Consider the following 24,822-nt stretch of genomic DNA (forward strand, 5'->3'; position numbering starts at 1 on the left):
TCGTCTCTTTCTTTATCTTTATTTCAACAAAAGTAATAAATAAATGAATAAATAAATAATGGAAATTGCAAGATTTTGCATATTTTCAACATTCGTTCAAATGGAACAAAGGTTTGAGCCCTCTATGGTCTGAATTTCCGTTAATGTGAATAGCTAAGTGAGCGAATGACTATGGCATTTCCAAAAGACGCACAATACAGGTAACATATTACTGCTACATTTACAGTTCATCTTTTAGTTTCAAATGAAGAAAAGAAGAAAGACTTTCAGCAGTTTGGAAAGATTTTCATCCATTCTTCCTATGTGCAAAATTCCCTCCATTAGCTCTCCTATGGCTACACACACCTCTACTTAAGGCTTCTGGTTCTGTGAGATTCTTGTTTCTGATGCTCTTCTGACGTCCTATCATAGATTCACCAAGATTGTTTGGGTTGGAGGACTGTGAGACTACAGAAGACACCCTCTCTTCATCTTTAGGTTTCTTTTTTTTCTTCTTCAATACAGACGGTGTCACTTTAGCTTAATGAATTGGTACTGGCAGTGAAATTTTTGCTTAACGCTCATCTCTTTTTTGTCAACTAAACTATATACTAAACAAAATACATTATACTACAACCATATAACACTATACGTCTGTTTAAAAAAAAGAATAAAATATCACTTTAGCTTTAACAGCAGTCAATTTCCAGAGACCAGGGGTGCCCAAACTGTCCTCCAACTAAATGTTGGCTTTTCTAACTGGACATTTATTAGGAGATCTCTTAAATCTCCACAAGGGGGCAATGTTACCTAAAGATAAACTATACCCTTCACACTGGGACATGCAGAGAGAAGTCAAATCAAAGGTTCCTTGTTTGATAATCACAGACATTCAACTGGGTAGATGATTGGTTAACTGTACAAAATAATTAAAGAGAAACAGTTGTCACTGAAATAGTAGATATGAGCTCATTTCAGAGGCAACTGAAAGTGACTGCCCCTTTTTTTTGTATGGAAATATCAGCTTTTTGCTACAGAATCTAAGGGATTCTATCCTTCAGTACACACTTATTATTATTTTTCAGCAGAATTCTTCACCAGGGAATGGTCTGTATATTCAGCCCTCTTCGACGCATTCATCTGGCAAAGTGTATTCACATGGGCTTCCTCTGTGAAAGAGCCTGATAGCTGCTATCTTCTTTGAATGCATGTCTCAGGAGTGTTCAGCAGCAACATGTTTACAGCTGCACCCTGTCACAGCTTTTTGAGAGCGGCTAAATGACTTTGGCAGAAATGAATGAGCTGTGCTTGTGCTCCGCTCCTCATCATTTCAGAGGCCGCTCACAATGCCTCCACAGAGAGGCATCCATATTGACTTTCACCGAGGACCACCTGTGTACCTGCTTGTTCGTGTAATTATTCAATCAGCCAATCATTTGGAGGCTGCACAGGGTATGACAATCACACAGATCCAGGTTGGGAGAGTACAAGTCATGGTCAAATCAAAACATCAGATGGAGGGAGAAAAAAAGCAATCTCAATGATTCAACCATGACGAGCTGGTTTGAATATTCCTGAAAGTGGTGGTCTCCTGGGATTTTCATGCCCACTCTCCAGTTGTCATATAAAATGGTGAAAAATTGAAACACTGACTTTGGAACAGTTGCAAAGGGAGATACCTTGTTAATGAGAGAGATCAAAGGAGGGTGGCCAGACTACTTTAAACTGACATACGATGAAAGAGCATCACAGAACACATCACACAGCCAACACTGGGGTGAATAGGTTATCCCAGTGGATTAACTCATTACTTTGGCTGTGCAGCTGGCAGGTCTGTGAAAGCTATATGATGCAATCATATTAACACAGACCTTAAAGAATCTTTTGGGAGAAAATGTATGCTGCAGGCAGTAATAGTATGACACACCTTATAAATTGCTCTTTGAGCTCTTTGTTGCAGCTGAAAGCCATATACTCTATCAAGTTTCAGCCAATTTAAACATATTCATGCACATGAATCCATTGGCAAAGGAGAATATTTTTAGTACCAGAGGCTTTCTGCTTTCTATTTGTAGAAGGTAGTATTGACAATTACCTGAGAGCCAGCTTCGGTTGCATCAAGTTATGTGTTGGTGGAACAAAATGGCTATTGCCTGAAGATTTATTTCCATTTTAGCTTCAGCTTGACCTCATTTGGATCGAAGTGGTCGGTGCTCCCACAAGTTAAGTCAGCGAACAATAGCCGACTGGTCTCTAGATCGGTTTCAAACTCACTTTGCTAAAAGCCTGCCCTTACATGTCTTTGTAGCCACAGAAACAGTTGTGAGGTCAAATGTTTGAGGAGACAGAGAGAAAAACAACAAGAACAACTGTGCAGCCTAGCGACTGTAAGACTTTTGCTGGGCTGCCACATGAAACATCACATTTCAAGCCTCTAGTTTAGACATGGCAAATCACCACATTTGTGAAATAGTTTTTCACAATATTTTCTGATGATACCTTTGTCAGACAGTCCTCAATAAAAAGACCAACAAGTCTTTCAATCTAAATGACCAAATTGGCTGTTTGTTCATATCCTTAAATACGACTCGAGGGGTGTCCTCTAAACTACAGCCCCTGCAGGTGAAAGGAGGGAAATATGACTCATATAACTGTTTCAGCACAATCACACATCAGGGGTCCCATATTCTCTGAATGCAATATTGTCAATATTGCCTGCATGAATAACCAACACATGGATGGTCTCAAAAATAAAAGATTATTCGAAGATGTGCACAATTTATTGGTTTTGTCAGACAATCACTCAAAACTTTTCCACATTTATGTGAGAAAAAAAAACAAATTAATAAAAAGCAGTACATCTCTAAAATCAAGATGCTCGATCCAGATGTTACAATACAGCATTAACCCTCATAATAACTTTTTTTCTACTTTGCAACTTTATTTTGACATGAAAACCTTTGGAATGGCTAGAAATCAATTGGAAACGTAAAGTGCCTCTTTTGAAAATGAACAACCAGGCTGTTTTTGTTGGCTATCATGGCGGCCCTATTGGTGTCTTTTCGTGTGGAGAAAAAAGCGGCGGTATAATCACGAGACAGCAGTCATCACTGCGAGGAGAACTGGAGGGCAGCAATCTTGTCTTGGCTGTCTACCACTTCACACACAGTGGTTGACATTCTGTCACTGCCTGATAAAACAACTGGACAAACTCACAGCTGTGTGGACACGTTGTATGGCCATAGCTGCACATGCTAGAGCATACACTCAGAAATACAGGGCACAGACAATGCTGGGCGGTTCCACACAAGCTGGCAGGTACACACACACACACACACACACACACACACACACACAAACTGGGCGGGCAGCCATGTCGGCACACAGCTTCAGACTTCTTTTTGTCCTTCACAATATTGGACTGGTGTGATAAAAATATGCTGGCCAGCCCTTTTATCTGAGTCACGTGTCCTTAGGGATAAGTAAGATTTCACAGTATAAAGGCAAATATAATCAAATGAAAAATTTTTCCACACAAAAAACAAACATTTGTGGATTGCCTTCTTTATATGAAGTTGCTTATTCTTGTTTACAATACAAGATTTATTTGTTCTTTAACAAACAATGCATAAAAAGGGAGAGCACCTGTGTCATTAAGTGTCTGTTCTCTACTGATAACAACAGAGAGCACAGATTTGAAGCCAGACCATGTCTTTTTCCCCAGTAAAACACAATAATACCATTAAGGTCATAGCAGGTAGAGGTCATGCGCCATTGTCTCTGTCTGCCTTTGATTCCTAGTTTCTATCGCTGCCGAAGGTTTTCTTGTACAGAGATTATGGGTTTTTATCAAAGTCATATATCTTCCAACTCTATAAAATGTCCTCCCATTTCTTTTAAATGTTGCTTGGCGAGAGTAACATTCAGAAAATGACCACGAGCAACAATTTGTCAAGCCGTGCTGGTGGGTGTGCTCAATTCACTTTCTTTTTCTCTACAGTAGCAGAATTACAGTTGAGTGTTCGCTGACCTAATGCAATAGAGGTTCCATACGGACAGAGTAATGTGATTTCCAAGGCTTTTATTCTCTGTCTGTGGCTAGATAGAGAGGGCCCCAAAAGAGATGGCATCTGAATTGGGGTTGGCTGTCAGAGAGACAGCCATTGAGCGAGAGATAGAGGGACATAATGCCTGTGATACGGACAGCAACAAATAGCAGTCTTGATGTGGTCTACAGGGAAAAGGGGCAAGGGAGAAATACAAGGACCCACCAGGGTCAAGTGACTCTAATAAATCCTACAGTGAAGCCTTGGTAAGCCTTCGATAGTGACTTTGGTAGTGTTTTGACATACTTTTCTTTACTCTGTAGGTCATCTCAGGTTAGAATTATAGTGTTGGCCTGCTGACTTATCAGATATACTTTATGAAATGATTAAAAAAAAATGAGGTAACACTGACCATGAAAATTGTACAGTTTTTTTTTGTTTGTTTTTTTATTGTAAAATATCACTTATTTGCTAAACAGACCTGAAGCGAAATTATGTCACAGCTCTATTGTTTCTGCTTTGCCTCCAGTTATCATACTGTTTTGTGTGGCTTTGAGATGAAATAATATGTTCTTAGTAATGACGCTGAGACAAAATTGCAGCCACAGGTCATTGCCTAACATTAACAACAACATTTTGTAATTTACATCTAAGCACTTAATGGGGGAAAAAGAGACTCTTTAAGCTTTTCAAGAAAAGCTGTGATTCTTCCAATGTTCAAGGACTCGACAACTGCGTGTTAACTTGATCAGACTGTGTCACTGAATGCAGAGGATCTGTGTAACACAGTCCTCTACACAGAGTGTTATTTAAAGGCCTGTTTGTAGCTGTGACTTTGCACTCATGCTTGTTGTCAGTCACTCAGGATCAATCAGCATTCAAGTGTTTGATTGTGTCAGTTTACGTTTCCCGAGGCTTGTGCAATGTGCTTTACCGCCAATGAAACTAAACAACGAGAGAAAGCAGCCGTCGTGGATGATTTACTCAATGAGAAAAGTCTGAAAAATGCTGTCAGAGTAATTGTGACCACTCCGAGAGCTTGAAAGAGTGTGATTCTCTGACTGACAGGAGACACAAATGTGGATATTTCCGCAATATCCTACTCTATTGCATGATTCCCTTGATCAAGCAGAATATTTTATGTATTATGTATCTTTAGGGTGTGCATAGAAATGCAGAATATATATATCTACGACCAGTGAAATGTTTGGACACACCCATTCATTTATAATGTATGGAAAGGTGTTTCCAAACTTTTCACTGAAATCGTATGTATGACAATTAACGCATTAAAAACAAGTTAACGGAATTACCACTTTTTTTTTTTTTTTTGACGCAAGCATAACATGGACACGTTTTATAAATATGACCGTTGGTCTGCTCCATAGTTTGACAAATCTGGAAGGGATTTGGCCTAATCTTGTCGAATGGCTTACTAAATTGAATAAAGAAAGGGGTCTTTTGAATGTCGAGTTCCTTTTCAAAACCCTGCCAGATGGTTCTCTCCAAAGGTATTTGACGTTTCTGTCAATGTGAATTGAGTTATCACCCATGTACGTCGAGTCTTAAATATGACTTGCTAGCAAAACATGTGGCTGATGCAGGGATCCCAACTTCCTCTCGCCAAAGGCAGGCCTCATGTTTGCAAAGGAGACACCTGGACAACTCCCCCTGCGGAAAGATTAGACTCAGTCTCAACGTGTGAAATAAAGTGTGAATGTTACACAGGTCAATATGTCCTTCTGTTGTTGCTTGTTGGTTGAAGAACGTTCTGGCCAGTTTTTATCAGGACAATTTGTTTTGGATTGTTAATGTACATATGAAACGCATTTACATAAAGAATGCATACTTGTCTTGTACCATGTTGATAGGAGTATTAAAAAGTATCCATTTAAGGTGCATTTAGAATGTATTAAGATATATAGTAAAACATTTATTTTGTGATTAATCACGATTAAATATTGTAATCGAATGACGACACTAAATAAGGGACTGAGTTAGTTAACAGACATGCCCAGTTTTTTTTTTTCACGGGATTATTGTGTAACCATTGTTGTCAACTGTCAGACAAAACTGATGTACATAAAACTAACTTAACAAAGTTAATGAGTTAAGGTAGTTGTAAGCTGGCTGATGCTGTTTGCCAAGATTGTCTTCACCTGCTGCTATCAGAAATATCAGGGGAGTTGTGTGTGAACTTTCTTTGTCTGCAACACTGAGCAGGTGATAGGGTGAATTATCTGTTTATTAGTGTCAATCATGGGCTTACTTCAGCAAGTCAGATCAATTGGTTAGAGTCAAGTTGTAAAATCAAACTCTGGTCAAATGCAGGGCAAATACAAATTTTCCACTGGGAAAAACAAACAACCTTGTTCTTTGACCTTTTTAATTAGGAAATACTCTCGATTTCAAACATCCACTGTAACCTCTTTTGGAGCAGCTATCGCTACCAAAATGGGACACCAACTTGGAAGAAACAACTCTGCCTCGACAACAAACACGTAGCTTGTAACCTAGTGAGATGGATTTTTTTTTTGTGGGTGGTGGCAGCTATCTAGCATCTGCCACGGAAGGGATTGTTTCAGGCCCTAAGACCTTCAGTATATGAGAAGGTTATTGTTAGGTTGTGTGACTTGATCAGTAGTTTAAAAGACAAAACCAGGAACAGACCAAACCAGAACAGGGGCAGGCCATATAAGATCAGTTTTTGTGCCGAGACATGTTGGCGTTTTCCGTTGGCTTCCTAATTCAAATAATCCCTTTGTCGCAGAAGTAAAGATGATGAGCTTTCAGCATTGTCAGCTTCTGCTCTCATCATTGACTGGTGAAGATTACATATGCAGCGTTTTTTTTTTTCCAGGAAACTGCAGTAACCTACTTAACTGTTGTGACTCTAGAGAATAATTTTTCAGTCTTAGTGCTGGTGTTTGAGGAGCAGTACAGGAAGCACATGTTTTTTTTTTTATTACAGTGTTTAAATGGGTAATATACTGCCTTGGAAAGCTGTGTTGTGTTTTAGCAACAGAATCTTGGACAATAACAACCCCAGTCCAAACTGAAAGTGAAGCCTGAGCTCCAGGCTTTCAAACAGCTTATGAATGGTATATTTACTATATTTGTTGCAGATATAGCGGGTCGATCTGGACTGGTGGTAGCCTTTTTGGGAGACTTCTAATTCAAGAGGGTGTGATATTCAAGGAAAGAAAAGCTAGAACTTTGCTTTTCAAAAGGTACTTTATAGGACAGATCAAAATGAGGAAGCCTCTTTCAAAGATGCACTCATATCCTTTAATCTTATGGTAACAAAATGTGTAGGAGTCACGTCTCATTAAGAACAGCCAGATGCTTTCCTACAACAACGACGGATTCAAACAAGGTCAGTCCCAGAAACATCTCACTTTCAGCACGACATACATTTGCACTGCTTGAGCCACATTAATAGAAAGGCACATACACTGGTGTGTCTTATTTTTCTTAGTTTGGCATGGGATCTGCTTTCTCAAACATACACGGTTTAAGTTAAAGGACAAGCTGTGTTTTTCTTGACATAATGATAATTATTCCTGTTACCATAAGTGCAGAAAATGTCTGGGAAATTAGAAGCCATTTGGAGTCCTTTTTAACTCAGAATGCTCACTAAGCCGAGACATTTTGGAGACCATTTTTTTCAGCTATTCCCATTCATATATTATACACAGTGTAGCTGTAAGACTAATATGAATAGCAACAGGACACCTAAGAAAATTCTGACTTCATCGGGAGTAATATTCAAACTCATTTGATAAAATGGGGTAATCTTGTGCAAATTTCAGATATGGCACCCTCTCTTGTCACATTCACGGGTATGTCTGAATGAAACCAAGAAGAGCATCGGCGTAAACAGCACCTACTGGACGTCTGAATGACATTTGCTTTTGACTGATGAAACCACTGCGGTTTTGTATCCCCAAAAATTCAATCCAACCATGTGTACTTGATCATTGCACCGTGTGTTAGAGGGAAAAAAATACAAACAAACAAACAAACATAATTAAATGCAAACAAGAATCTAGATTTCCTCTCATAGGTCTTGCATAATCTTTGTATGTACAGAAAATAACTGAAAGACATTTTGAGCTTTCGCATTTTGGCCAGTGTGTTTGGACACAAACCGTAACCTCAAAGTCATGTGGACACAAACTGCATTTGTCTTTGAGAGTCGATCTTGGAAAGTATTCAGTAATAAGGATTTTATTGGGTGCCATGATGCAGTTTGGAGTAGTGCCTAACATTTGTTTTAGTCTATTTATTAATTTATTTATTTTAATTAGGGCTAGATTATTGGTTAAAAAGACATGATGCCATACGGTCTGTTTTCTTTGTCGATACTCCACCTGTGAAGTTTTTCCTTCCACAATCATCTCAGTGAGGTACTCATGTTCAATTCATCCTCTTAAATGTATCATCTTATGGGTCAGTTTCTTTCCATGTCAGCTAAGCTGTGGCTGGCTCTGATCCCATCTCCACTCTCAATCAGCTGTGCCCTCAAGGCACCTGACATCCTCACTCACTGTTTAAAGCAGCGCCATAGAGAACCTCGCCTGTATCAATATTCCCCTATCAGTCCTCTCCGCTGTGCTCCAAAGCAGACGCCGACAGCAAGAGACGCATTTGATTGAGGTTGTGTAATCACTCTGGTAGCCGACAGCCGTGCGCCCTCTGGATTTAAAAGGCTCTTCAGTTTTTCGAAATGTGACAGCAGAGGAGTACATGTAACAAGTTCATTACTGAGATAAAGCGCGGAGAAGGCTTGCCCATGAATTTGTGTGCACCTCTATTTATGCATGGGAATGCACTGTGTATATCCCCTTCATAGATGGGATATAATCCCTGACCTGCATATTTAAATTAAAAACAGTACCGTGCCAGCTAAGCATGGCTTTATATGCTAATGGTTATTGTAAGTTCACCTTTTTGTGATTTTTGTGTTTAAGCGCAGACTGAATGTAATCAGCTAACTGGTTTTGTTTTGTTTTTTGTCCTCTTGCTTCTGAAATTCTTTTGCAGCCTTACAAATAAATTATTCTGTCTTATTTAGGGCAAACTTGTCAAGTACTAGCCACAGCCACTTCTTCCTTGACAAATAACAGCCAGCATGCACCACTAGTAGTCATACACAGGCAGTAAAGAAGAGCTTTATGATCTGAAAAGGTGTATTGTAAACAGAATCTTTTTTTTCTGAAGGATAAATACTGTAGTCCTTTGTTACAATTATTGATGTGATTTTTTTTTCTTGAGAGCATTGTTGTTAAGGTAGTGTTTTTGTCTGCATCTATTCACTTTTGAAATCAGCACAATGTCCACTATTATTGATTCATCGTATTCATGATGTGCTTTCGCTGTCACAGTTGCTACTGCTCTGATGCTCAATTCATCATATCAAAATTAGTTAACTAGCTTTTCTCACTCCAGTCAAAGAGCTGACTGCTGAACGAGAAGCAGGCCGGGATTTGATTACATCTGGCTCATGTCAAAAAAGATGATGAGAGCCATGGTGCTCTGTTGTGTCTGTGGAATGTGTGTGCGACTGTTGAACTCTGGAACAGTACTTCCTGAGCTTTTTAACTGCAGCAACACAACATCTTTCCATTTCCATTTTACTATGTGTGACCCGTGTTTGGGGTGTCCTCATACTTCTCATCTCGTTTTGAGAGCTCCCAGGCAATAAGGTCAGCAGTTACTGGAGATTGTGGGGTCTGATGTGAAAGGAAGTATCACTGAGATCAATGGGAGTAATCTCACAGCTGTTACAGATTCACATCTGTAAGGAAGCCTTTTTCTGCATTTGATGAGCACAAAATTTATTATAAATATATGTTACATAACAACGTCTACTTCTCTCTCTATTTATACCTTGTTTACTCTGTCCTGTACATGTATTTGTTTGTACATAATGTCCTATATGTTGCTACTGTTACAAAAGGCCATGCAATATCTACAGTACAATACATGATATAACTATGAAATCTACTTTTATTCTCAATAAATAGTAATAAATTACCAACCTTCTATCTCTGTAGATTCTATTGCACATATAAATTTACATTACTGCTTTGGATTAACATTTTCCCTTTTTCACCATGACCTGATGTCAGTTTTAGCTGCTTTGACTTTGTAGACTTTACCCGATAAAGGGATATTTCCTCAAGTGGGATTGTGTCAAGTATCAATGAATAGTCAGTATCTTACTTGTAGTACACAGTGCTTAGAATGTTTCTTGTTTACAGAATCAGGGAGGAATTCTGATCAGGGAGCTAAGATGAGATCAGAGGGAGGGAACAAAAGAGAATATGTTCACCATCTTAAACGGCTCAAACCTTATCAACTTCATTGATGTTTGAGTGAAGGCTTCATATAGTGAAATTTGTACTGCATCGCAGTTGCAGATGCACAGAAGCAGAGCAACATCAGATGTTCTTCCATGCTGCCAACCCAATGTGTCGTATGGCTGATGAAACGACCCTGGCAGGAGTTGTGTCAGAGTTGTTGGGACAGCTTAATGTTTGGTATTACTTTTGCAGAGATTCAAACGATGTTAGGTGTTTGTGCTTTCATTTTGACTATCTTGTAGATGGTATCTTGGGATAAGATGGGTAATATTTTTAGTCATAGTCGATCAGCAACAGGATCAATGGTTGGCCAAAATGCATGCAATGACGCAGAGCACCATGGACTATCTTCAGTTGAGATAAAAAACTAATGCAAAAGGGACGCTGTGTAAAATTCACTACTTAGAAAATTCACTCAAACCACTATGAAACCTTTGAGGTTTGAGTTGTTTAATTTCTTCTGTGGTCCGCTTTCTGAGTAGCTGTCTGCTCCCCTATCAGAACTCCTCTCTAATGATCCAAAGCGAGAGCACTCTGTCCATTGTCAATTGTCTTTAACAATACTGAAATTTCCCATTGAGATAATAGTGAGTTCCTTCACTCCACGTCCTCAGTAGAGAGATGTTTCAATTGGGCATCTTTGTCCTCGAACGTCACCTTTTTGTTCCTCTTTGGGTCGATCCAGGAGTTGTGAATAATAGCGTTATTAGGGGTAGGGTCTGCCTCAATGATTGACACTACTCGCTTCTTCATCTTGCTTTTCAAGACCTTCTGGAACTTCTGCCTTGTGAAGGCATAGAGTAGAGGGTGAAAGATAGTGGTCCCATAAGCCATTACAAGGAAGCCCAGTCTCAACTTGACCATTAGGTCGCTGGGGCCCATACTAAGGATAACTGTGTTTAGAACTGTGATGGGCGTCCAGCACAGCAAGAAGGTAGACACAATCAGGAGAGACATCCTGAAAACTCTCTTTTGGCGCTCCCGCCTCTCTCTGTGGCGCTTAACAGCCCTTCGCAAGGCAATTATGACAGAGACTGAAGTACGCATACCCAGAGTGGGATTCCGGCTGCCACTGCTCTGAGATCCATCTGTGGCCTCTTGCTGTGTTGTCATGGCTGTCATTGATGGACGCTTTTTCCTGCGAGCCTTCTTCTTCTGCGAAGCATGGAATCGTGTGCCAATGCGAATGTTGAGTGCCTGCAGGATCTTTGAGTAGGTGATGAGCATTACAACAGCCGTAAAGAAGAAAATGGGGATCTGAGCAAGTAAGTGGTAATAGGGGCCAAATTCAGTGTTATACTGGTTAGTGTTAACCACATTTTCCCCCACTGTGTGGTTCAGCTCAGCATGGCCTTGAGCGAAGAAGCCCACCTCAATAAAGGGTACGAGGAAGCTAGCAAAGGATAGCACCCAAATGATAGCCAGCAGTGCCAGAGCACGGCCCATGGTCAGCACTCTGTTTGCTGGTTTCACTGAGATGTCATAGCGATCTAGGGTGATTGCAAGCACATTAGCAGCAGTGGCAACACTGGCAAAAGAGACACAGGCTTCATGGAAGCAGCAGACGAGGGCAGTGTCTCCCTCCAGGGAGAGCAGCACCACCACAATAGTGAGGGGGATGCAGCACACACAAACTAACACATCCAACACGTGGAGGTTCATAGTGACGATGTTACTGACAGAACTAACGAGGTTCTGTTTCATACAGTAGAGGGCAAGCACAGTGAGGTTAGAGCTCAGGCCCAGCAGGATCTCCAGCATGAGGAAGCCAGTCAGGGAGACTTGAAAACTAACAGGGTAGGAATACGGGCTGGGAGTTGCTGGACTCATGGTACGGCTGATGGGCTCAGTGTTGTCGGTGACCGTGACGTTGCTCATGGTGGCTTCTTTTTCTGGGCAGGGAAGGATATGCATTATCCTGGGTGTAGGGGAGAGAGAGAAATAATTTATGTAGAGGAAAAGAGAGTTATGTGTTTGTGCATCTCTGAAATCTCAAAAAGTCAATAGTTTAGTTTAAAAGCACTGGCATATTTTCCTGACAAGCCAGTGATTTCATTATATCATCTCACTGTATGCATGGTGGATCCGATCATATAACATGCATACTTATAACCATAAAGGCTGATAAGCACATCTAAGATGCAACAGTTGTGATTAACTGACATTTGCTGGATGCATGATCATGAAGTTTATGGGATCAATTTTAAAATGGGAAAAACATACGATTATTGTTCTGGTTGTTGGCAATGAAACCTGTTCACTAATTTCTGACTGTATTTTTTTTTTTTTAAATCACCAAAAATTAGAAATGCTTTATAACCATTAAGAACAATCTGCCGAAATGCTACCATCAGACTTCCAACTCTCAGAGATGCACTTTGAAATCCTTGATGTTTGTTAAGAATAACTGAAAGTTTAACGAATGAAATGAAAAAACAAATGGTATTTGTTTGGTCTGATCTGTAAGGAGAAAATTCACATACACATGCATTAACAAAGAGACTGCAGTACACGCTACATGCTTTGTTATACCAATAGTGTTGCTAAAAAAAATGCCAAAAAAAAAGAATTGTAATATTTACCCTTCCCTCCAGAACTATCTGAATTTCAGGGCTGTGTATTCAGAGCATGGAGTCCATGTTATATCCACAGAGACAAACATCCCATCCAAACATAGCCAGTGGAAAAGTGTTTCCGCTCCAGCAGAGCCCCCCAGCGAGGCTTTTCCTTTCACTGCTAGTCCTTCCCACACAGGCTGACAGCCGCAAAAGGACCCGGCTGTCTCCCTAAAGCTGCCAGTTTTTCTGCTTCACCTCAGTGGCTAGACACCTGGGGAATTAGCCACATGCACTCAATGGATGTTAGAGAATGTACACAAATGTTGTCTAAAGATTATTTCGCAGATCTCTTTGCCTGGTGAATGTTGGAGCACTGATAGATGATCGGAACAGGGATAAGATGTCAGAGGCACCTCCTGTTTATAATCTCTTGGTAATCCCAGGCAGGAGAGACACAGCCAACCAAGAAAACAAAGGAACGCAGACAAAGACCCTGCAAAGTGCTGGAATGTACTGCTCACAATGCGATCCAAATCCGTGCTTTTTGCTTTTTTTTTTCTCCACTGTGAGAAGATAATACTCTGATCTGTAAATATGTGAAATTCGGTAAATCCATTAGCGTGTACTCCAACAGGCGGAGCTGTCAGTAAGCCATGTAGATCCCCCAGTGTACAACATAGTAATGTCCAGAATGTTTTAGGGATAGGTCAGTGCGTCCGGGCAGTGTCCAGACCCATGTCTCCCCTGGGTGCACTAATGGAACTGGCCCTCACTCTCCACCTTTTCCATCTGTCTCTGTACGCCTGGCTCAAGCCGCCATTGACTTGTAAATCGACCACAGGTCTCCAGTTTGTCCCTCGACATGTTGAACTCTAAATCACCGGAGAGGTCATGAGTGCGTGCGTGTCCAGTCACCATGGCATTTGTGATCACCAGCGTGCATGTGTGGTCGGGAAGGGCCTTGATTCAGCAGTTTATAAGAAGGTCATTTTCTTGAGGTAGTGGAAGTCACTTAATCAGATTGAGAGCGTTTTTTTTTTTTTTTTAATCTCTTGGATTTGCAAAAAGATCCCAACAATAATTAGACTTTAAGAAGCAGGAGCTGCATACAGCATCATCTATATGACCTTCAGTCCCACATCTCTGGTTTAGAATGACCTGAAGAGAGACAGAAAGAGGAGGATAATGGGTAAGCGAGGGAGAGAAAGCAGAAAGAGTGGGAGAGGGATGTGTGGAGGATGCGTTAGTGAAAATAAACATATTCTCAGCAGAGGGCGACAAGGAAATTCTCATTAACGTAGCAACAAGCCTCTGATGTTCCTCTTATCATGTTCCTGTGCAGCGGCTGATACACTTTGGTAATACATTAACATAACAGCAACACCAATAAAGGGCCTGAACAAAAGCAACTGATCTTTTACATCCAATCCACCTGATTATTGAATTAACTACAGTGACATTTAGTTATTCTTGTTGTTTGTTTGATCTAATGCCACAGGAAATGCCAAGATTGAATTATTATGTAATTTGAGCAGCCACAGTGGTAATGAAAGGGTCGCACAATTTCGACGACGGGACCGGCTCACTTGAAGCTTTAGTGCAGTGCCATCCCTCTGGGAACTTGTCATAAAGACATTGTTGCATCCTTGTGTGTCACACCATGTGATCCTTGTAATCTCCTCGGCGACGCATCACAGTCAGTCTTCAAGGTTGTCTCAGTGAAAAATGACTGTACTTAACTTTATTATAGCTATTTGTCAACAAAAATGAGCAAGAGATCGGATGGGGCACGTCAGAACGACATCATGGTCAGTCTGACAGTTTATGCATGTGGCATTAAGACATTAATGTGCTTAGTTTAGACAATATACAGAAATCCTAACACATTAATAAGATTACAGTGAGATGTTTGCACTTTCAGCCCTGTATAATAGAGAGTGGTTATCTTTTTGTCAGCATGTTTGTGAAAAGTCTTGGAAAAAAATCCATTAGACATGAAAATCTTCAGGAAATTCTTGTTTATGTTTTCAAGTCCTCTGCATTTGTTGTTACAGAGACGCTTGGCATTTCGAGTTTCCTTATCTACTGTCATGTACTCTCTATTTAGCGTGTGGTTTTAAATCAAACCAATGAGTTTAGAGTCATCAAAACACAGCAAATCTCACCGTGCAGAGTGCACACAGATGCTCCAGAGCTGGACCGTTCACCACGCTGTCCCATCGCCTTTCATGTCTGCAACAGTGTAGGTCGACTGAAGATGCAAACAGCTGGTTTATCTTCTGATTCTCCCAGAGAAATCGGAGAATCCCAACGGAACCTCAGCGGAATGAACCAAGAGGAGTCACGCAGTCAGAAGAAGGAAAAAGTCCACAAAGAGTGGTCCTGTCACAGATTCTTGTGGGATTATTTCTTTTCTCTTATGTCCCCTTTTTACTCCTCTCCATCCAGATGAACTGTTGAGGGAATACTCTTCATCTAAACAACTCTGTTACGCTCCCTTCCTGCCTAACTGTCTGGATAGGAGTGCGAACCATCACACTCGTGGTGTCTCTCTATCTCCCGCTCCGCTCTCCTCTTCCTCCCTCCTTCCCTTGTTCCCTCTCTCCCTCTCTCTCTCTCTTACTGCGGAGGTTTGCAGTGCTCCCCCAATCCTGATTGGTCTGCAGTAATAGGTTTAACCCCTTCCACTCCAGCAAGGGGAGGTATTTCTTTTTTAGTTCTTCCTCTGTCCTCTCTTCACTGACAGTGACTGTAAGAGGCTGTAGTGATTTGATAAAAAACAAACAAAAAATAGAACAACAAAATAAATCTAATACTTCGCTTTAGCACAGGGACTTTAGAGTTCACTGTGCTGAAAACACAACCTGCTGCAGAGACACTTAGACAGACTATTGAAGAAAAACACAGTAGCAAATACAGCAATGATTTATTCATTAGCGCTGTCACTATGTAATGAACTAGTAATGTCTTAGTGCACCGTGGGGGGAGTGATGAGGATGGAAAGCCAGCAGAGAGAAGCAATACATTTTTGTATTGATTTTGTGCGCATACATAAGTCTTAATATGAGTGTGCAAGTGAGCATGAGAGACAACAAGGCTGTCAGTGGGGGGGGGGAGATAAATTCTTGCAGCTGTAAGCGGGAGAAATGGGGGATGCAGGACAGAAAGGAATGAAAAAAGAAGTGCTAGAGCACTGCGATTCAGACTGATGGTTTCAATTATGGTGCTCCATCAGATCAGTGAGAGGCTGACCACCTTCTGTCCCCTTTGTCAGGTGAAATTATTGCCAGTGGCAATCCTGGTGCCTGACAGCCTCCAGTAAAGACTAAAAAACAAAAAGCTGCTGCTCTTTCTCTTTGAAACTCACTCCCAAATCCAAGTGAAACAAACACTTGCTGAGCACAGTATTAGGACCACCTGCTTATTTGTGCAGTTATCCCACCAGTCAATCATGTGGCAGCAGCACAGTGCACACACTCATGCAGGTATATATACTTTTATTGTGTCATGATTGTTGGCGAGGGCTGGGCTGGTTTCTGTAATTTCTTTCTTAATCTTAGCACAGTCTTACTTAAAGTGCTTGGGTGGGTTGGGGCATTTCAGAATGCAAAACACGTCGATCCATGAAGTGGATGGACTACATTTTAGATAGCCCAATGTTACACTTCCTTAAAACTGGACTGTTGAAGACTAAATAATGTAATCTGTACTGATATATTGATGGATTTGATGAATTTTTGCTGCGGCAAATTGTCCCACAGCCCCAACTGGTGGTGGTATGATGGATTGTGTGTGTGTGGGGGTGGTTTATTGACACTGTTTGGGCCCTATATGTTTTTTTTTTTGTTACTGATGGAGTCGCTGATAGGGCGTTTTACATGACAGCAATGGCTTAACAAAGAGGGGGAGTATTTTGAGGTATGGAATGAGAGTGAGTTAATCTATAAATTGATGCAGAAAAATGTATTTCCAAAGATTTTTAAATAAATCCTGCTATGGTCAGGAGACTAACCTAAAAGTGGCATAACTAGTAGAACCGATCGGATTCGCAGTAAAAAAAATCCAACAAGGCAGAGTTAGGGATTGAAAGGCTTGAATCAAACAATTGCTTGTCGAAATAAGCCAAAAAGGACAACTTCCAGGAAACTATAGATTAACCTAATTTAATATCTCTGAAGAAATCCAGTATTAAAACTGCACCAGCATTAACCTTTTTAATGTGGGTGAAGGGAAAAATACAAATACACTCTGGTAATCTGGTATAATCAAGGATATCAGATCAGACAGAGACACGAGTTTACTCTCTATTTTATATGCAGAGAGCACCACGTTTTGGAGAATTGAGAAAACAAATTGGAAAATCTTTACACTTCATGATATGGAGGGATGTCTATAGAGGAACTGTGTGTATGTGACTGGGTGAAAAAAAGATGGGTGATTTGAGGAAAGAGGAAATGGCTCTTTTCCATGACTGTCGTGCAGTTGTTGAGTAGTCTGTTCAGGCTTCTGGGTTAATACTCTATGTGATGTAAACATTGTACGTTTGTGCACCGCGCTGTGTATCCAACATCAACCAACACTTGCTTCCTACAGGATCCATCTGTACGCTTTTGGATGTCAGACTGTCATTACACAGCGCTCTGAGAGAAAACAGTTTCTTTGTCACTGTGCCTAATTCATTGTTTCAGGAGAAGGATCCAGTAAAGAGTTGAGTGGACGCGTGTGTGGCTCTTGAGAAATCCTTCAAGTTTAAAGTGTGGTAAACAATCTGCAGCAAAAATACTGCACTTCCCAAACTTTGGAGCTTGATAGAAGGAGGAGGTTAATATTTAATTTCCATTAATGTTTAATTTGCCCTTTCTCTTTTGCTTTACTGTCTGATGTGCACAACAGGTCGCCCCCCCCCCCCCCCCCCCCCCCCCCCCCCCAAACCACCACTCACTCTGAGTGCCTTCAGAGGTCCACAGATGCCCTGTATGCATTTGCCTGTTGAATATCTTTGCCTATGCAACACATATTAACAACCTCCTTGGCAGACTACCTGTGGTGAGTCCATCAGAGGAAGAAGAACTAGATGTGCTGTCAGTGGCTGTCATATCCATGCTTTGCAAGCTAAACATCAGCAGGTAGTTATTGGAATAGTGGGATGGACGCCAGCAGGGCCAGAGTACCCAGCGCACACACTTTTATCTCCTTCCTGCAGCAGGTAACATACACCCATTTGGTGCCTCTGTGATTTGCCCCAGAACTGAGGCAGCCCAGATTTAATGAAGTGGCTGTTTTGCTGTAGCCTGATCTGTAAAATGTACCCTTTTTTTTCAAACCCGAAAGAGCTCCAGGTCCAACCTCACATGGGCTTGTGGGATCATATGACAAAGAAGAGAACAAAATGATGTCTCCTGAGCTGCTCCAGGTTTTGTCTCACAGCCTGTTTTTTTTTTTTGTATTTAATTCTAATTCTACCCAGTATGATACTTACAGCCTCGTATGATCGTTCAATGCTCCTCAATCCTTAGTGGACCAGGTTTGGCGAGTGAATACATTTCTGTCTCTGTGTATGTACAAAAGGCTCTAAACTCACCATAACTTTATTGAGTGTCACTTTTTATATTCTAAGTTTATTGTAACGTTAACTGTGAAGCAGCTTTGTGCTTCTTGGTGAATGCTATGAATTATTAATGTTGTCTGCTGCTTGGTCTGATGATGGAGACGCTAATATGTGGTCATACTACCAACTACATGCGGGCGCCTGTTCGCCTTAAATTTCTGCGTTAATGACAAGTAAGTCCGAATGATTTATCTGTATTGGTATTCCCACGTATAGTTAAATGTTCTTCAACAACCTGCTATTAGCCTGGAACGTGGTTAATGCAGCTAAGGTGCGATATACGCCCGCCAAAGGGCTTGGTTGTCAACCAAACGGCATATTAAATACATTTGGTTTATGTCTGCTCAGTTCTGGAAATGTTTCCATTGAGATTTATGTTGCAAATGGATTTATATATTCCTGCTGAGAGTGTATATTGGTCTGTACAGTATATCCAGTTAAAGAAAATGTTTCATTTTGTGTAATATGTGTAACTTATGTGTACTGATGGTTAGTATCAGTTTATTGACCGAAAACCACACGCAAACGCCTGCTCCCACCAAGAACTGGAATACAGTACAGTTGAACCAATTGTCATACTTCATCCTTTCTCATCCACCTGCTTCAACTCCGCGTGTGTGTGTGTGTGAGTGTGTGTGTGTGTGTACACACAGTTGAAAGAGCATCCTGGCCTAAAGTGATGTTCTGGCCGACACTGCAGGTTGAGAGCAGTGATGAACATGTCTCATGCCTCACAGTCCCAGAACCCAGAACTTTAATGAATACCGAGTACAAGTACACGCACATGGAATCGATACCGATACCAATGCATCCCTAGTTGAATTTGTGAATTGGAAAATGCTGTTTCATTTACTTTAAAAAGATGTAACACATAACAAATTGTAGGACTCTTGTAATTTACTATTATTATTGATATTATTGTAATGCTTTATTGTGTGTTTGTATATCTATTAGTCCATCTAAAAGAAATTGTACAATGTCATTTAGACATTTTATAAACCAAAATACATAGCAGAAAAGATAAATGAGCTGTCAGAAGATTTAAATCACCCTGATCAATTCATCTAGATGTAAAGTTGTAAAAAAGTTTCTCTCAGCCAAATTAACAGTATTAACAAAAAATTATTCATTAAATAATCATATGCCTTCTGGAATAAAACTTTTAAAGTAAGATAATGATTGGTTGCCTTTCTGTAGTAGGAAGATGAGTGTTGGCGGCAGTGTGAGTTTACTATAGAGTGATGGTTAATGTCATGTGAGTATGAACTTAGGAAAGGAAAGGTGGAGAGAGACATTTTCATTCCCAGTCGGTGAGGGAAGATTAACTCATAAGTATAACTTGCAGGTAGTATTTTGGAAAATAAATGTATTGTTGAAGATGAGGAAAAGAGGTCAGGACACAGTCCAAGATCCTCTCATTTAATCCCACAAATAAGTGGCTTGTAAAGTATTAAACCTGTTAACATTTTTAGATTTTCTTTTCCCCCATTACAACCTATACTTTAATTTCCCCCCAAAAAAACTAATGTGGTTTGTGTGTATGTATTCATCCGATTTTCTATGAAGCCCCAAATAAGATCCAGTTACCTTCAGAAGTCACACAATTAGTTAGATAAGGTGCTACCGTGTGTCATGTGATCTAAGCAATAATCAAGAGGCCATCGAGCAAGCTACAACATGAAGACAAAGGAGTCCTTCAAACAGTTCAGGGACAAAGTTGTGCTATAAAAAAAACTATCAGAAACTTTAAAAATCCCACGAAGCACCAAATAAATCCATCATCATAAAATGGAAAGCATTCGGCACAACAAACCTGCCTGAGAGAACCGTTCATAGAAACTCACCGACCGGACAAGGAGGCCATTAGTCAGAGAGGCAACAAAGAGACCAAAAGTAACCCTGAAAAGAGCTGTGAAGCTTTACAACTGAGACTGATGTGTCGGTCTGTCGGACCACCATAAGCCATACACGCAACAGAGCTGGGCTTTATGAAAGAACGGCCAGAAAAAGCCACAGCTTTCAGGGAAAAAAATAATAATAAAGTGCATTTAGAGTTTTTCAAAAGGCATGTGAGAGAAAGTCCTCTGGTGAGATCAAACTGAAATTTTAGTCAAGTATTTTTTTTTCTCAGATTCATTTTAATTTAAGGTTGTAAGGAGGCAAAATAAGAAAAAATGTCAATAGAGTTCGGTACTTATGCAAGCCACAAGTAAATGGTAAACATTTCTAAAGATTGATGAGCAACAGCTGAAGATGACATTCTGCCTCAGTTCCTAAAGTAAATGTTGTCCCATTCAGTTCCCAAACAGGTTCATTTATGCAAAAGCAGCTTTATTTCTGTTTGACATTTTGGGTTTTTGTTTGTCGGTGTCAAATATGAAATTCTGTTTTGTTTAATACTTCACAAAGCGATAATTAGAGATGGACCGATTCCAGTATTTTTGGTGTGTCCTGTTATGTTGATTTTGAGCTATAGATTCTCATTTTCTTTCTTATTAAGAATTCTAAATAACAGTGTAGACAGATATTTTTCTAACTATTCTTTTGGAACATTCAACTATACGTCTCATCACGAAGCGTTGTAAATCATACTGCCATCAAAAAGTCACTGGACAGAGCTTTACAGTATGAATGAAATTCAGTAGAAAACAAGGTGCAAAATGAGCTGCATTGACTCAACAGCACTTTCCTTTGCACTCGTGTCGCAGCCAGCTGCAAACAGAGACCGAAGTTACTCATCCAGCTCAAAGTTCAGCTTATTTGAATGAAAATTTGAGTTTTGTTTTGTATATACCTTACTTCAGTTGGACAGAAATGTTCAAAAGCTACAAAAGCAGTTTCATTCAGGTCACAGGCTGATTTAATCTGAGTCTGAAGGGGTCTTTCTTGATAGCACATCAGATATTTTACTATACATTACTTTAGACCATTGTCATCAAAATATGTGCATGAAACGCAAGTTTTTGTTGAAACTATCTGTCCCTTACTCTCCCATCTGCTATTTGACTGGAAGTGCTTTGGCCATTTACTGGAAATTTTCATCTGTTGGTTTGTGTTTGATATACAGTAGTAGTATTTCCAGACTGAGCTCATCTGTTACAGATGTGATGCTCTTTACTTCCTTGTTCAGTTCAGCATAATAGACATCGATAAACGTTGTGAAGTGGTTCTCACGGACGTAAAGTTCCACTCTCATTTCAGTTGGACAACTGGTGAAAATACTTGAGATATGACTGATTAAGTCTGAAAATGTAAATGAATCTGGAACCCCTGAGAAATCGATCAGTTCTCAGACCAAAATGAAATGCACATGGATGCAGTTGGGAAGTCTTGCAGCCTTTTCCATAAAATGGTTAAACTAAGCTAGATTAGAATTCTTTTGTTAGTACTTTAACAGAGGTTCCAGGCAGGCTGAGCCAACGCTTAACCAGGACCTTCGAATGCTGCAGAGCACTGATGGTCTATGAGAACTCTCACCTGTGGTCAGAACAACAACGTCTGTCCAGCACACATCAACATACCTCCTTGTTCACTGAGGGGAGAAATGGTTTGAGAATCTGCTCGAACAGATGAAAGAGGCCGTGCACACTGAATGTGTGTGCACGCTGCTTCTTAAAACAGCAGAGAAAACCTTCCATAATCAAAGTTCAACCCTCACAGTCCATACAGTATCATAATTATTACCAAAATTTGTCTTTACAATGCTGACTGCCTAACTGTTGTTGTGGTATGATTTGCTTGTAATATTTTTTGTCTGAAGTATTTTTCTTTTTCCTTTCTAGTCCTACAGTTATACCAAAAACAAAATCAATAACTGTGTCATGGTTTTATTTCTTTGTCCTGCCTAAGCATTTATTTTTGACTCTGCTTTGCTTAGATATGAACTCTCTGCTCTGCCAAGAGTCGCAGTCCAGATATATTCCAGAAAGGTTAGAGTCATGAAGCTGAACAAGCCGAAGTCAGCTAATTAACCTTCATCACTGGACTGGAAATTCTCTATGCAATTTTCAGTCCCAAATGCCCACCACAAACACTTGCGCGTGGGAGAGATTCTTTGCTGTTTCCTGCTGTACTGTGACCTCCTCACCATTCTCTGTCACAGAGATGAACAGCTTCTCTTCCAGCAGCCCCTCAGATGTTGGCTACTTCCTGTAGCTGCGCAACATCTGTTTATGTTAGCAGTGTCAAAGATTGTCCGCCAAGGCGTGGGAACCCAAGGCTGTGCATGGGGGACCCCACTCCTTCACAGATAGGGACAAGTGCAGTGGAAGGCTGAATTTTGGGTGAAGCACGTACCGCACACACTCAGCTGACTCACACATCCAGGCTCCTCCCTAAAGGCACTCAGCCATCAGAGCACTCAGTGTTTATCATCTAATTTCATCCAAACATGCTCTTACTGCTGGTAATTCATATGACGGCTACTCTTCTTCAACAAGTAACCAGTTCAAGGTCTTCAGTGACTAACTTGTGTCCTTTACTGATGTGAAGGTTGCGAGGGTTTTTTCTTATTTAATTCCAAGTCCATCCATTGTTTTTGCTCTTTAACTACATACATTTGTGTCTGTCTGTAATTTCATTATAAAGTGCTGAGACTGCCATGATGTCTATGGCCTAATCTTGTCGTTCTCTTTGGCTTTTTTGACTGTCTACCGATACAAAGCCTTATCCCTGTTCTCAGAAAACACCAGGGACTCAACAGAGTGGGAATTCCATTCTTGAAAGAAATGACCTGCCAAAGACTACAAAGACCATTAGTCTCTGAAGACTATGGCAGAACAGACAAAAGACCTCAGAATGGTGCACAATGACATTTGCTGTCATTTTATTCTCTTCACTACAGCGTTGTATGCCCTTTGTGGAGCTGCTTTTGGCATTTCTTTCAAGTTATTAGTCCATGTTTGATTACTTCACCATAAGACAGGTGAAAAGAGGACTTTCTGTGAAGTTACTTTTCTCCTGAATGCACTGCTTTTTACTGTGTTACATGTAAAATTTATGAGGTAAGCCCTCAGTGGGAGACGTACAACCAGCTCGCCATCATTTTAAATATTTACCCTTCTGCACTGACTATAGTCATAGTGCCAGTGACAGATAAAGATATGTAGCCCCACTGCAGAGAATGTACTTTTGGAGAAGGCAATAGATTCCATGTGTGGATAGTAAAATTATGTTTTGTTTTATCAAATGATTTCACAGTGTATTTATGATATGGCACCCTGTCGGTTCTGTTACTGTCTGCACTCAGTTGTCTTATGCAAACTGTCATGACAATGCAGTCTCATGACAGACGTAACATGACATGTGAAATATGTATATTGGTTTGTGGATAAAATGCTGGCACGAAACACCAAAACTTAAAGCATGAGATTACTAGTTGAAATCTCATCCTGCATAATCCTTTCCACAGTTCTCTCACTTTTCTGTTTCAGCTGTACATGGACTTCTATTGACTTTTCTCCTCTACTCCCACCTGCTAACAGTTAAGGTTGAGAGTCACGGTACACGGTTAGGTTTAGATGTTAAAGAATGCATGGCAGGGATTGGAAAACTGAACTACAGCAAAAACTGCCTCAAACATAAAACAACTACCCACCTCCCAGTATGTGGGATTGTGAAACTACTACGTATTAGAAGTGTGGAATAAAGTTGCCCTTTGACCATTTCTGGTGAGACCTGGCTGGCCATGAAGCTTTTGGGAAAACAAGAATATCCGTTTATTCTGTCTATGAATTATCTAAACTTAAAGAAATAAAATATTGAACGCTACAGCACATCATCTCAAAGAGGACATATTGTGGGGGAAAAATGCTTCTTCTTTCTTGAGAGCATTTTGGTGTCTCAAACTCAGAAAAAACACAACTATTGAGTACAATCCTTTCTTTGGGGCCACCCAGGTGTTTGAATATCTCATTCCTTGAGCTGCTCCGATTTGCAGTGGATTTCTATGTCATCCTCTGAGGTCAGAGCTCCCCATCTTTATCGCCATCCAACCTCAAGTTCAAATCATGCTGCCTTTGCTGTTCCTTACTCAAGCAGCTGAGGTCTTTATAAGAAAGAAGGAGCAGAGCTGAGTTGCTCACTTTACCCTCTAAAAACCAGCTGCAGTGAAAAGAGCTGTAAACCCATGAAATGGAAGCATTGTACTGTGTCTTTGTGTCATGTTGACCAGAGCTCGTCACAGACATTTAATTAAGGCTTCCGATAACCGTTTGAAAAAAAAAGAGCCTGTCTGTCTTCATTTAGGAGTGAAATTGTTGCCA

At 40.4% G+C, this 24,822-nt stretch overlaps 1 protein-coding gene across 1 annotated transcript; it reads right to left on the bottom strand.

Annotated features, from left to right (window-relative positions):
• Positions 1-6,907: 6,907 nt before the first annotated feature.
• Positions 6,908-15,527, bottom strand: LOC140307294 (G-protein coupled receptor 22-like). The gene is made up of 3 exons (XM_072386107.1): positions 15,117-15,527; positions 12,976-14,109; positions 6,908-12,311 (listed from the first exon to the last, which is right to left on the bottom strand). The coding sequence occupies exon 3, from the start codon at positions 12,305-12,307 to the stop codon at positions 10,991-10,993; it is 1,317 nt and encodes a 438-aa protein (XP_072242208.1). The 5' UTR covers positions 12,308-12,311; positions 12,976-14,109; positions 15,117-15,527; the 3' UTR covers positions 6,908-10,990.
• Positions 15,528-24,822: the final 9,295 nt, after the last annotated feature.

This window comes from Leuresthes tenuis, unplaced genomic scaffold (assembly GCF_036924035.1).
Source record: "Leuresthes tenuis unplaced genomic scaffold, fLeuTen1.0.hap1 SCAF_5, whole genome shotgun sequence".
NCBI classification, from domain to species: Eukaryota; Metazoa; Chordata; class Actinopteri; order Atheriniformes; family Atherinopsidae; genus Leuresthes; species Leuresthes tenuis.

Bases quoted from the DNA above. Each gene is read 5' to 3' on its own strand.
- LOC140307294 (XM_072386107.1), bottom strand. From the start codon at position 12,307: ATGCATATCCTTCCCTGCCCAGAAAAAGAAGCCACCATGAGCAACGTC.